The sequence below is a fragment of the Acomys minous genome, assembly GCF_964271855.1.
Source record: "Acomys minous genome assembly, chromosome: 10".
NCBI classification, from domain to species: Eukaryota; Metazoa; Chordata; class Mammalia; order Rodentia; family Muridae; genus Acomys; species Acomys minous.
Genome location: NC_140491.1, coordinates 66,691,772 through 66,706,561, shown reverse-complemented (window position 1 = coordinate 66,706,561; position 14,790 = coordinate 66,691,772). Strand labels below are relative to the sequence as shown.

Below are 14,790 nucleotides of genomic sequence, written 5' to 3'. Positions count from 1 at the left end.
AGTATTTACCTAGTTACTTTTGAGGGGTGCTGGAAATCAAACCCAGTTCCTGAGGCACACTAGGCAAACATTCTACCACTGAATTACATTCTGGCTCTGACAATTTATTCATTGTGAATACACATGGAATGATGCTCTTATTTTCAATTTACTAGAACACATATACTTTGTGTAATTATCTCGAAAGAATATTTTAGGAGCATGGTTACAGGTCCAGTGTCTTGCATTTGATATTTGGTCCATCTGGACTTGGAGTAAAAACAAGTGAGTTCCTCCTTCTAATGGCTAGGCATCCCAATTTTATTTATTGGACAATTAACTTCCTCTACTTAAAAATCAATTTTAATTTGTCAATCTTCAAAAAATAGTATATTAGTAATAGTAATTAGCTTTGGAGGACAATTATGAATATGTCAGCTTACAGGGAATTCATGCAATACTTTTTTATACATGAAAGTATAAACAGTCTTCAAGCTTATATACTTTTATGAATTTTTAAATTTTTTAAAAATATTTTTGTTTTATGTTTATGAATATTTTACCTACATGCAGGTTTGTATACCACAAAGATCTGCTGAGCCCACAAAGATCAGAAGGGAGTGAGGTTCAGATCCTGGGATGTGGAGGTGAGAGCTGTGTGTGGGTGCTGGGAACTGACCTAGTCCTCTGCAGGAGCAGCAAGTGCACTGAATTGCTCGGCTCTCTCTCCAGCCCTGACATTTATAAGTACACTATTCTTTAATGAATGTTTAATGGGCTGGAGTGTTTGCTCTGATGTTAAGAGTACTAGCTACTCCACTCGGGAGGCAGAGGCAGGCAGATTGCTGTGAGTTCGAGGCCAGCCTGGTCTACAAAGTGAGTCCAGGACAGCCAGGGCTACACAGAGAAACTCTGTCTCAAAAAGCCAAAAAAAAAAAAAAAAGAGTACTGGCTACTGGCTACTCTTCCAGAAGACCTGGAATTTGATTCCCAGCACACACGTGGTGGCTCACAGACAATTTAAAATCCAGTTCCAAAGGGTTCAAAGGGTCCAACAACTTCTTCCAGTCTCTTTGGGTGTCTGTACGTATGTGGTACATTAGATATACATGCCGGCAAAGCACTCATACCCATAAAAATATTAAATAAAAAGTTTCAAAGGCTTTGTTTTACTTTAAAAATCAAGTTACTTAGAATTTAGTAATTTATCTAACCAAACGCACAGCTCAGTAGCATAGAGTTATAGTCCCAACACTCCAGAGGGAAGTAAGTCTCTCTGGAGTCCAAGGCCAGCATGGTTTATGTCGTAAGTACTGGGACAGCCAGGGTTACAAAGCGAGACATGGCTCAAAAAGGCAACTTAATCAAATCTTTGTATGTACTTTTCAGAAAATAAAGAGGGAAAAAATTAAAAATGCGTAAAGTGTGTGTTTTATATTTAAAAAGCAACTAAATGGTCTCTAGTTGCATGACCAAAAAAACCCAAAACTATATAGACGGGCCTAATGACACAAGCCTGTAATCCCAGCTACTGCAGAGGATGTGAAAGGAACTCAAATCCAAAGCCTGCCTAGGTTAAAGAGTGAAGTCGAGGCTACTTAGTAAGACCCTGCCTTAAAATAGACAATACTAAGCAGGCTAAGGATATAGAATGCTTGCCTAAGGTGTGCACAATCCTGGGTTCAATCCCCAGTACAGCACCAAAAAATAAGCTGTATGTGTGCAAATAGATTTCTGGATTATGAGAAAAAAAATAAAACCAAATTCAATGTGTTGTCCCTAGTGACTCTAAGACATATTGGCCCCAAACCACATTGCAACTATTGAGAATATTGGGCTGGGCGTGGTGGTGGCACACGCCTTTAATCCCAGGACTCAGGAGCCAGAGACAGGTGGATCACTGTGAGTTGGAGGCCAGCCTGGTCTACAAAGCGAGTCCAGGATAGCCTAGGCTACACAGAGAAACCCTGCCTCAAAAAACAAACAAGCAAACAAAACAAAACTATTGAGAATATTCGGCTACATACTAGATGTCCTAAGGTGTTCTTTACACCTGTGTGTTACTGACCTACATTCCTCCTCCCAACGCTGGGGGCTACGCTTGGACTCTCTGATTTTAAAGCAATTCATAATAAGAGATACAAATAAAGACGCAGACTGGAAGTACCACAGCATTCCATGCTTTGAGGTCTCACTTCACCCAGGCTGGTCTGGAAGTTTCTATGTGACCCAGAGCCTTTGGTTCCTACTTCCACCTTCCTAGCAGCGGCATTACAGGTATATACCACTTCTGGTTAGAGAAGCAGTCCTCAACCTGTGGGTCAGACTACTTAGGGAGTAGCACATCAGATATCCTGCGTGTCAGATATTTATATTGCAATTTGTAACAGTAGCAAAATTAAAGTACGAAGTACCAACGAAATAATTTCATGGTTTTAGTCACCACAACATGAACTATATAAAAGGGTCACAGGGTTAGGAAGGCTGGGAATCACTGAGTTAGAGGCCACATGTTTTCAGAGCTATTTTGTCCCTCCCCTCTTACGACAATGTCTAGAGACTTTTTTGGTTATAGCACTAACAAGGTAGGGGAGGAGAAGACTCCTGGAATGTAGGGGACAGAGGCTAGGCCTGCTACTAACAATCTCATAACGAACAGCAATGTCCTATGGAGAAATGAACTGGTCTACAAAGTCTGTATTGCCAAAGCTGAAAACCCTGCTACAGATAATTGTAAGAGTAAAACCTAGATCAAGAGATCCTTGTGAGGGCCGGGCGTGGTGGCGCACGCCTTTATTCCCAGCACTCGGAGGCAGAGGCAGACGGATCACTGTGAGTTCGAGGCCAGCCTGGTCTACAAAGCGAGTCTAGGACAGCCAAGGCTACACAGAGAGACCCTGTCTCGAAAAAGCAAAAAAAAACAAAAAACAAAAAAAAGAGATCCTTGTGAAAAAGAAAATACAGCAAAACTGTAGAACCCAGATGGATGGGTATACAATGCTCACTCTAATTCCTGTTTGACAACAAAGTATTAAGTACCCTAACTATATAGTAAAGCCAACAGATTTTCATCTTAGATAACCCAATTCTTTTGTTTTCGAGACAGGGTTTCTCTGTGTAGCCTTGACTGTCCTGGACTTGCTTTGTAAACCAGGCTGGCCTCAAACTCAAGAGTGCTGGGATTACAGGTGTGTGCTACTGCACCCAACTCAATAAACCAATTCTTTAAAAATATTTTTCTTTCTATCAAGGGTCTCACACATACAGCAATCTAAGTACTAGTAAGCATGTGTATGTGTATACTAGTATGTACCCACAGACATGCACATGACTGGAGGAGCCCATAGAAGCCAGAATAGGGAATCAAATCTCCTGGAACTGTAGTTATGCGCTATGTAGTTGTGAGCCAACCAATGTGCTGGTAATCAAACCCAGGCCCTCTGCAGGAGCAATAAGTGTTCTTAACCATTGAGCCATCTCTGCAGCCCAACAGATCCCAATATTTTAAAATATTTTATGTGTATGAGTTTTGTATATATGTCTGCACCAGGAGTGGCTGGTGCCCTCAGAGACTAGAATAGGGTATCAGATCTCCTGAAACTAGAGTTAGAGATGGCTGTGAGCCACCATCTGAATGCTGGGAACTAAGCCCAGATCCTCTGGAAGTGCAGCCATGCCCTTAAGTGCTATGGCATCTCTTCAGCCCTAACTCCAATTCTTAATAAAACTTATCCACCCAAGATACTCACTAACACGCTCATGCAGAAGCAAGTAAGGGTACTTCAGTATTTCAAAAAGAGGAACGCGAAGCTTATTTTCAAAATCTTGGCCACTACAGTCAAAGAGCTGCTCTTCTCCATTGTTGTCTACTATATATAACTCGTCATCATCTTCCACGTCTGGCTTCATACACTTCTCAAAGTGATTGATGAGGCGTTCGGTTTCTAGCTCCCATAAAACCTGCAGAAAGATGAAAACAGCAAGTGTTTTTTTATCTTAACAAAATGTGATGTGTGTCACAATCATTCTTGTAGAAAGCCTTTTCCTCTATGCACAAAAATTTAAAGTTGCCTGGAAGTGGTGGTTCACACCTTTAATCCCAGCACTCAGGAGGCAGAGGCAGGCAGATCTCTGAGTTCAAGACCAGCCTGGTTTATAGAACAAGTTCCAGGACAGCCAGGGTTACACAGAGAAACCCTGTCTTGAAGAATAAAACTACTGTTTAAATTTCAATTCAAGTCGATCAGCAAGTACTCACAGCAACTGTTATTATACACTGGGAATTTATTTATTTATTTATTATGGGTTTTTGGTTTTTTGACTCAGGGTTTCTGTGTGTAACCTTGGCCGCCCTGGACTTACTTTGTAGACCAGGCTGGCTTCAAACTCACAGTGATCCACCTGCCTCTGCCTCCCAAGTGCTGGGATTAAAGGTGTGTACCACCACTCCCGGCTATTTTTGGTTTTTTGAAACAGGGTTTCTCTGTGTAGCTCTGGCTGTCCTGGACTCACTTTGTAGACCAGATTGGCCTCGAACTCACAGTGATCTGTCTGCCTCTGCCTCCCTAGTGCTGGGATCAAAGGCATGCGCCACCATGCCCAGCTTATATATTGGGAATTTAGGTGCTAGAGCTGTACTAGACTTCAAAGCTTTAGTCATAGCATCACTTCCCAGAATGCTTCCGACAGCTGCACTCACTATCTTCCTAGTTAGGACCTACTGCAAATTACCTCATGTAAGAACGGCACCTCATCTCTGGCCCTGTGGTACTCGGCCACACACTCTAAGCAGTAGCAGAGGTCTTCATCAGCAGTCTGAAAGTCACCTGAGCCAGTGCTGGCTGCATAGCACTTCAGGACCTCAACAGTGGAAGTCCCACCTGGAGTACACCAGCAGCAAGTACTCATTCTGGACCTGAGACTAGAAAGGAGGACACTCAGAAAAGGACAATTAACACTCCAGACTTACTCTTTATGAAGAACATGCATTTCTCCCCCTATTTGTGATCCAATTCTTCACCTTAAAACTGTTTCCAACGGCAAAATGCTCTGCTGGCCACCTTATCAACTCATTAAGCCCAAATCTGAAAGCAGGACTGAGGTAAAGCACAGTGGCAGAGCGCTTATCTCGAATGTAATCCCTAGATTTCATCTCTACCATAGGCAAAAAGTTTGAATACATTGTTAATCAAAACATCTTAAAAGGTATGTATGCCACTATTTGTCAGTACTGATGCAGAATCAGAGAAAAGACACAAATTAATGTCTTAAAGATACAGCTTTTGGCATCTCCCAGTAACTTAAAATCAAAAGCTAAAAAATTTTCATATTCCTAAAAAGCAATTCTAAAAACTTCTAGAAATAAACATATATACCTATACCAATACTATTTAGTAGTATTATTAAGTACACACTTAACAGTAATATTTTCTCTTATTTGACAGACATACACAAATTGCCACCCTATTCTCACTGCTCTTCAATCCACTATAAACTAATAGCTACAAATGGTAACAACTTATTGCTACCAAGTTTTTTTTATATATATATGTATGATCTAATCCATCCTTCACCATCTAAACTCCAGGGTTTTCCAAGATGGTACCAGAAGAAAGGAAACCTGAAAATCCAAACATATTAAAGGTTCAAAGTAGGACACTTGTTTGGTTTTTGAAACAGGGTCTCAGTGTGTAGCCTTGGCTGGCACTGAACTCATTGTTGAAGATATTTTAGGCAATTTGTTTATCAGAATTACAAATGGCATAGAACAGAATAAAAGGCATGAAAGCCCAAGTTCAAAGGATCACGAGAAGAAATATAATACAAAAAAAGTAAAGCCAACAGAAGGCCCACTGTAGTAACAATGTACTGTGGCTGAATAGAAAGCAAATGTGCCCATAATACATAGGTTAAGGCAAGTGAAATGACAAGTGACCCTGGAGGGTCCAGTACTATCAGAGTCTAAATGAAAAAGCTCCACATAGTTAAAGCTGAAACAATCTGAGTAGCAGAAACATTAGCTAATAAGCCATATAATAAATCAGCACATTTCAATTACAATAATACAACTAAGTGAATAAACAAGTAAAACAAAGAGACAGAAGGAACATACTTTCCCTAAGAATTCTAAAGAACCAGTTATTCCATTGCCCAGAAGGTAGAGACTAATCCTAGCCCCTCAGAGTATGAAGAAAACTTTTTTGTTTTGTTTTGTTTTCCCAAGACTGGATTTCTTTGTGTAGTCCTGGTTATCCTGAAACTCACTCTACAGAACAGGCTGCCCTTGAACTCAGAGATCTATCTACCTCTACCTCCTGAGTGCTAAAATTAAAGCCATGCATGCACACGCGCGCACGCGCATACACAAATACATACACACACACACACACTTTCTAATGGATGTAAACTTATTAGTTTCCAGTTGAAGGAAAAAGTTACAGGTATCACTGTAAGTTTTCTTTAAATTCATTCCATAAACTCCATGGCCCTAACCCATGCATTCTCATCAGGAGCCAATCTGTGAGAACAGTTTCCTCATGTCTAACATAGAAATATATGCATACATTCCACAAAGACAATGTATTAGTGCTACTACATTTCATGAAAAAGGCAATTAGAGGACCAGGTGGTGGTGGCACACACCTTTAATCCCAGCACTCGGGAGGCAGAGGTAGGTGGATCACTGTGAGTTTGAGGCCAGCCTGGTCTACAAAGTGAGTCCAGGACAGCCAAGGCTACACAGAGAAACCCTGTCTCAAAAAAAAAAACAAAACAAAACAACTAAAACAAAGCAAAGGCAATTAGATAAAAAATTGTCTATAGTGTCTCCTTTCACTGAGAAAGAGGAGCTATCAAAGGCTAGGAAGCCTAATCAGAACTTCTGCCTGTTTGGATATAGCAATCTGGCACTCTAAAATGCAGAGGCCATAATCTCTGCTACTAACAAAGCATTAATATAGCTGGGCCTTTAATCCCAGCACTCCTGAGGCTGGATCTCTTTGAGTTCAAGACCAGCCTGGTCTACAGAGTGAGTTTCAGGATAGTCATAGCTATGTAGAGACCTGTCTTTAAAAAGAAAAAAACATAGCATTTGTAAGTAAAACACACCTTTTTGAGGCTTTAAAAACAAAACAAAATAAAATTTTTAAATTCCCCAGGACTGGAGAGATGGCTCAGTGGTTAAGAGAGGACCTGAGCTTAAAATTCCCAGCAACCACATGGTAGCTCACAAACATCTGTAATGGAATCTGATTCTCTCTTCTGCTGTGCATGAAAACAAAGCACTCAGTATACATAAAAGTAAAAAAAACAACAAAACAAAACAAAACACACACACACACCAAAAAAAACCCCTCAATTTCTTAATGCATGATTAGGTAGTTACTGCTCTTCCTCAGGACCAGAGTTCAATTCCCAGCACCCATGTCAAGCACTTCACAGCTCCCTGTGACTCCAGCTCTAAAGGATCTCACACCTCTGGCCTTGGCAGACACCTGTACTCTATAAACACCTAGACACACACACACACACACACACACACACACACACACACACACACACGGGGGTGGGGGGTGAGTAACAAATATAAAAAATAGTTATTTTTGCCCAGCATAGTAGCACATGCCTTTAATCCCAGCATTCAGGAGGCAGAGACAGGCAGCTCTGAGTTTGAGGCCAGACTGGTCTACAGAGTGAGTTCCAGGACAGCCAAAGCTATACAGAGACTACTTGTATTGAGGAAAAGGAAAAGTTACTTTTATACCTTACTTACGAAGCAAACTTTCTTCATACTTCTAAACAATTTAGAATAGCTTTCCACAGATAGAAAAGGACATTTAAAGATGAGATTTCAAAAAGAACAAAGAAAAGCATTTACCTTTTACTGTTTTCCCCTACATTGACAATGCTGCCACCCACTTTATTTCCAAAGCAGACCTTAGGGTCACCCTGTTCTTTCCCTTTCTGTGCTGTATCTGGGTCCTAACACCTGTCCTTCCTTCTCAGCATGGAGCCTTCATACACCGACATCCTTTGCCACCTCCAAGTCTTCCTACTAAGTGTTGCCAGAGGTTACTGCACAAATTACACCTCCAAAAGCCGGGTTAACTCTTCCAGTTTGGGGATAAGGCGCCATGATCTTGCTTCAGTCTCTTGCTACGTACCTCCTACCTCCTCCACTTGCTCTGCCTAAAAGTCCAGAGTGTCTGCCATTCCAGGACTGCAGTTCTCCATCTGCCTTCAACACAGCCTTCGAACCTCTACAGTCCTTAATCCTAGGAACACAAGCCATCAAGTTGAGAGCTTAATGCACTCCACTACTGATTCTGAAAGAACACCTGCTGAAAGCAGGGTACAAGAGAACCCTGAATTGTCTTTTCCCGGGTCTTTGGGAACCTTCTTCTCTATACGTCACATTTTTATTGCCTTCCCCCCCTTATCAAGGTGGTTTGGATTTCTATTTGTCTGCTCCCACCTCAGCAATTTGAGATGTCAAGGTATGGGACCTATTCTATTATTATTGTTACTCTGTAACCCTAGTACTTATCAAAAAGACACGTACCTTAACAAACTTCCTACAGAGAAGTGATCCTCTTTGTTGAGGTTGTTGGGCTAATCTGAATAGATGAGGCTCTGCATTCGGATATACTCCCACTTTGGCCCCCAAAACAACATTTCTGAAATTAAAAACGAAATAAAAACTGATCAAGTGGCCCTTACATTCTGCATCTCACGTGGGCCTTGCATCAACCTTGCACAGTGTCACCTGATGAGTTAGTAGGTTAGGTTAGACCACACACTACGGTGCATGAAAGGGAGCGCTTTAATACTGATACCCTAACTTCTCCAGGGGCTGTCCGCCCCAGGGGACGAGGTGGGCAATTGATCGTGTCTGCGGAGGGCGTGAGGAAGGCAGTCTGCACTGCAACGTCAGGGGAACGTGCGGGGCGTGCGTCCCGGTGCCCGTAGGGAAGCGACGCAAGGGCCGAGGGCTGCATCCAGCCAGACCCTGCCCGGAAGACCTCCCTCGCCCTGAATCGCAGCTCGGAGCCCGCGGCGCAGATGCCAGAGCGGCAGGGTTCCCGCGGCGGGCCTGGCTGGGAGGAAAGACCCAGCGCTGCCCATCCGTGGCCGCTGCCGCTCCCGTCTGGCGCCGCTCCCCCGAAAGGGTCGGTGCGAGCACCCTCTCCCGCAGGCCGCGCGCGAATTACCAGCGGCAAACACGCCGCGCGCCCCGCCACGCGCCCGCCCGCCCTCTAGACGGTCCGCTCGCGGCCTCCCCGCCGCGCTCCTCACCCGCTCGGCCCGGCTGCCGCACGTTAGCCCACCTCCATGCCCCCGGCCGGACAACCGGCCGCAAGCGGAAGTGCAAGGTAGGGCCCAGCGCCCAACCCGCCCCCGCCGCGAGAGCGGGCCCCGCCCCTAGGCTCCCCGGCCACAGCCAGCTTGTTTTGGTATGCCAAGCGGAGGGGCGGGGCCTCAGCGGGGAGCCACCTACCTGGCAGAGACCGGTGCGCTGGCGTCACTTCCGGGTTGTGAGGGCCGTCTGACCAATCAAGCGCTCCTGTCCGAAGGGGGACAAATTAGCCGCGGAGCCTGCCCCGCCCCTTCCCCGCCCCTTCCCCGGCTCTTTCCCCGCCCCTTCCCCCGCCCCTTCGCCATCTCTTTCCCCGCCCCCTTCCCCCGCCCCTTCCCCCGCCCCTTCCCCCGCCCCTTCCCCCGCCCCTGGTCCAGTTAGACTCTCACTACCTGTTCCTTTCGGTTCTTCCGCTTCCTAACCGCCAAAGGCCTCTCTCTCACGTTTCCGTCGGATACCTAGACAGTAAAATGCCCGCTTGAGGCAGAAAAAGGTTCTGGCTCCTGCAAAAGCCTACGCGGTTTAGTCCTTGTGTTTCCAAGACCCTCTAACGGAACTCACGCAGTCACTCCAGAGTCCCCAAAGGACAGCTGGGGCCGCCCCCCTATCTCTACCCTCAAAAAAGGGAACTTTAAAAAAAAAAAGATCACTTTACAAGCCCAGCAAAATGGTGAAAGCATTTTACAAGCCCAACACGCCTTTAATCCCAGCACCCAAGAAGCGTGAAGCCAGAGATTCTGGACCTGAAAGCCAGCCTCATACACAAAACATTTCGAGGCCTACATTACAGCCACTGAAACTTTTAAAATTAAAAAAAAAAAGGGAAGAAAATATGAAGAGGTAACTCAGGAGAGCGCTTACCTAGCACACTGTGGCAGTGGGTTCCATTGCCAACGCCACCGAAAAGAACAAGGCAAGCGGTGGCAGGTGGGTCTGAGACCTCCCTACCCTGGAGAACCTTAAAGCAGAATGAGAAGCCAGGGCCAGAAGCACGAGGGTAAGGCTCTAAGGAACATTCCAGAAAGGGGCGTGGCTTATACATCACCAGACGACCGTTAGAGGGGCTTTAGCCAATCAGGAAGCAGCAGTTGACCGCCAGGACAAGACCGTTATTGCCTTGCGGTTTTTTTGTTGTTGTTGTTGTTTTGTTTTGTTTGTTTTTTTCATTTCATCAAGGATTCTTATCAAATCCAAGTTTCAAACAACGGTTTCAAACTAAAAGTATTATGTGTAGGCCTTTTTTAAAAAATAACGCATTTATATGATACTTTTTTTTTTTTAATCAAGGCTCTGGATAGCTAAATGAAATTTTGAGAAATGAAGGGAAACAATAAAAAGTACCATGTCCCTGATGAAACACATCCTTGTGGAATTCCTTACACAGATTTCAGATTTCAGCTACATACCATGTTTTACTCATGAAAGAACACACATGGACCGAGTGTAAGAAACTAACGCTGGAGAGATAGCCCAGAAGTTATGAACGCTTACTGCTCTGGCAGATGGCCCCAGTTTGGTTTATGGCGCCCACACTGCAGGGCACACCTGTTTGCAACTCCCGCACTAGGTCATTAGAGCAGACGCCCTCTTCTGACCTCCTCCTCCAAGATGCACAAACATGTAGGCAAACCACTCATATACTTAAAAATTAAATGTAAAAAAAAAAAAAAGTAAAAAATTTACTCTGAATTCTAAACAGGTAGATCTATTCTTTGTTCTTTTTTTCTTTTTTTGTTGAAAAATAAAATCAAAAGCTGGGCGTGGTGGCGCACGCCTATAATCCCAGCACTCGGGAGGCAGAGGCAGGTGGATCGCTGTGAGTTCGAGGCCAGCCTGGTCTACAAAGGGAGTCCAGGACAGCCAAGGCTACACAGAGAAACTCTGTCTCGAAAAACCAAAAAAATAAAAAATAAATAAATAATAATAATAATAAATAAAAAAGAAAAATAAAATCAATCATATTACATCTCAATTGCTATCCCATCCCGTGCATCCTCCCATTCCTCCCTCCCTCCCACTTTCACCGCATTCCCCTTCCCTATGACTGTGATTGAGGGTGCCTCCCCCTGAATATGATACTAGGGTATCAAGTCTCTTCTTGGTAGTCTGTTACCCTTCCTCCGAGTGCCATCGGGCCTCCCCATCAAGGGGACATTGGCAAATACGGGGCCCCAGAGTTCATGTGAAAGTCAATCCCCAGTGGATCTATTCTTTTTTTTTTTTTTTTTTTTTTTTTTTTGGTTTTTCGAGACAGGGTTTCTCTGTGTAGCCTTGGCTGTCCTGGACTCCCTTTGTAGACCAGGCTGGCCTCGAACTCACAGCGATCCTCCTGCCTCTGCCTCCCGAGTGCTGGGATTAAAGGCGTGCGCCACCACGCCGGCTCCCAGTGGATCTATTCTTAAAACAGGATGGCTTAGGCCTTAGGGGGCCGTCAATATGTTTTGAATGTGCACAAAAATGTTTTCTATTCTTATGAAATCAAAAAGTTGTATGCTGGTAAAGAAGTTTTCCATATAACAGTATATTTGTCCTTATACCACACAGTCACAATCATAAAACAGGATTTTTGCTCCTTCTATTTTTGTTTTGTTTTGTTTGTTTGTTTTGGTGGTTGCGGTTGTTGTTCCAGACAGGGTTTTTCTGTGTAGTCATAGCTTACCTGAACTAACTTTGTAGACCAGGCTGGCCTCGAACTCACAGTGATCCGCCTGCCTCTGCCTCCCAAGTGCTGGGATTAAAGGCGTGCGCCACCACCACCCAGCTTGCTACCTCTTTTGTGGATTAAAATGAAGGCAAATATTTCTTGCAGCCCACAAAATGTGTGATTTCATCCTGTCTCTGAAGCCTCTGTGGCTCTTTCTTTAACCTTCCCACCCTTGTTTTTCTATAAACATAAGAAGCCTAACAAACTAGTGACTTTGCATGATTGGACTTTATCCTCGATCGCAGCACTTGGGAGACGGAGACAGGAGGATCACCAGGCGTTCCAGGTAGGAGGCAGAATGAGTTTGGGGGTGGCCAGGCCCCCAGTCCCACAGAGAAGATCCATGCTGCTCTCAACCGAGGGCAGGGAAGCTTCTTTTTGCAGAAGGTAACCATTAATGCAGAGAAATCATAACTGGTCAAAATGCCCAGTATATATGAGGGCTCAGACGTGGGGAGTCCTAAACATGACCTCCCACCAGCCAAGGCTCAAAGAAAACAAGAAAGAATGTAAGAACCAGCAGATGGAAGGAGAGCTGTGAAATGCTGACTTCTGGACAGGACAGGACTGGGGCATGCATGAGATCTCAGCGCTCATGGTAGTCAAGCCAGTCAAAAGTCCAGCACAGGTGGGGGAAGGGAGGGAACTGAGGCCACACCCTTATCAGAGGAGCAATTGACAGTTGATGGCAGTTGAAGAATGGTCACTCTCCTTTCGGGGGATGTGACTGCTGGGAGGTTGCTTGTTCCCTGGTAGATGGCCACACACCCATGTGCACATGGGCACCTCTTACTGCCTTGGGATGCTTAATAACAACAAATAAAAATAAAAAGGACATGCAGCTGGGAGGGTGCGGCACTAGGGAGTTGGAGGAATCAGTAGATAAAATATCATCAATATTCATTAATGTGTAAAGCTTTCAAAGAATAAAATAGATGGGCTGGAGAGATGGCTCAGCGGTTAAGAGCACTGACTGCTCTTCCAGAGGTGATGAGTTCAATTCCCAGCAACCACATGGTGGCTCACAACCATCTATAATGTGATCTGATGCCCTTTTCAGCACTGTATGCATAATAATAAATAACAACAACAACAAAAAGAATAAAATATATTAGTTTTCAGTCAAATAAAGTTGACCTCAACAACATGAAGATCCCAAACCCATGTACATCTGCTAATCCCAAAGATGGGAGGAAAAAGCCACCAACCCAAATAATCCTAGCCAAATTAAAGCAGGCAATTAATTAAAGCAAGCTCTTTTTATTTGCAGACACAGGTGGCTTCTCTTAAGGTGGAGTTCAAGAGGTCAGCATCAGATGTGAGGAAGACAAGGTTTTTTGTTTTTTGTTTTTGTTTTTTGTTTTTATGTATACAGTGCAGGTCTGAAGAGGGCATCAGATAAGATTGTAGATGGTTGTGAGCTACCATGTGGTTGCTGGGAATTGAACTCAAGACTTCTGGAAGAGCAGTCAGTGCTCTTAACCTTTGAGCCATCCCTCTAGCCAAAGACAAGGTTTATAATAGCTCAAGGATAAGGGGTTTCCAAATGAGATTTGGTAGGGGTTACAGGAGCAGAACTTAAGAAGGTTAATAATAGCCTAATGAAACAAAGGTAGGGTTGCAGGATGGTCATAACATCTTTTTTTTGTTTTTTGTTTTGTTTTGTTTTGTTTTGTTTTTCCGAGACTAGGTCTCTCTGCGTAGCCTTGGCTGTCCTGGACTCACTCTGTAGACCAGGCTGGCCTCGAACTCACATCGATCCACCAGCCTCTGCCTCCCAAGTGCTGGGATTAAAGGCATGCGCCACCACGCCCGGCTCGGTCATAACATCTTAAAACAGTTAAGACATGGTTGCTGTTTGCTCAACCGTGCAGTACAAAGCCATTTGTAGTTAAGGTTACAGGCGGGGCATAGCCCAATCCTTGAGAATCGAGGTTTAGTCATAGACAGCAATGAATCTAGTTTGTCCTTATTATAAAATGACTTTCAAGCCCAAGATGGAAGCAGGCAGGTTAATCACAACAAAAACACAACAGTAAATTAGTGAATACCAAGTAAAAAGGGAAGCTGTTTTGTTTGGAGACTGGCTGAGCACTCACTATGTAGCTTGCTCTGGCCTTGAACTCTCAGCAGCCACCCCGCCCCAGCCTGCCTCCCCTCACGCTTAGATTAAGGTATGAGACAGCCTGCTGCTTCTTGCCCTCCCCACCAGTGCCCATCATCACCGTCCTGCAAAGTGCTTGGAGAAGGCCAGTCCATGGAGCTACCTGGGCAGCCTACTGTCGGGTAGCTGCTGCCAGGAGGCTGCCATTGGCACCAAATAACTCCCCGACTAGTTCAGAACTTGCTATGTACCAGAGGATAACCTTCTGCCTGGTTTAATTACTTGGTTTTAGGGATTGAGCCTCAGGCTGGACTCCTTCTAGGAACAAATTCTACCAAGTTATGTGATAAACCCAGGGTCCTCATTTTTAGATTCATATTATGGGAGTTTTTGCTGTTACCTTTAGTTTGTATGTTATGTGTATGTGTGAATGCCTTGCGTGTATTACTGTGTATCACATGAGTGCAGTACCCAGAAGAGAGGTTTGGATCCCCTGGGACTGGAATAACATGGTTGTGAGCCACTATGTTATTAAGGGGAGCCCCCCAGAAATGAACACTAAACACAACCTGATCAAAAGGCTGATTTACAGCCAACTGAAAGGTTTTATTGCAGCCAGCTGGGCTACAATATTCCAGGCCAAATGCA

General features: G+C 44.3%; 1 protein-coding gene across 6 annotated transcripts in view; it reads right to left on the bottom strand.

Moving 5' to 3' along the window:
• SETX (senataxin) overlaps positions 1-10,348 on the bottom strand; it is a 62,629-nt gene extending 52,281 nt beyond the window's left edge. The window contains exons 1-7 of one of the 6 annotated variants that reach the window (XM_084798574.1): positions 10,196-10,348; positions 9,727-9,792; positions 9,476-9,541; positions 8,540-8,654; positions 8,142-8,252; positions 4,711-4,900; positions 3,729-3,939 (exon numbers count right to left, since the gene is read on the bottom strand). In XM_084798574.1, the coding sequence (XP_084654700.1) occupies positions 3,729-3,939; positions 4,711-4,887 (388 nt within the window). In that variant the 5' untranslated portion in view covers positions 4,888-4,900; positions 8,142-8,252; positions 8,540-8,654; ... (1 more) ...; positions 9,727-9,792; positions 10,196-10,348. Of the gene's footprint in view, positions 1-3,728; positions 3,940-4,710; positions 4,901-8,141; positions 8,253-8,539; positions 8,655-9,273; positions 9,423-9,475; positions 9,542-9,726; positions 9,812-10,195 lie in introns of those variants that run through there. The other 5 variants (XM_084798579.1, XM_084798575.1, XM_084798576.1 and 2 more) reach the window with 5 other exon arrangements.
• Positions 10,349-14,790: the final 4,442 nt, after the last annotated feature.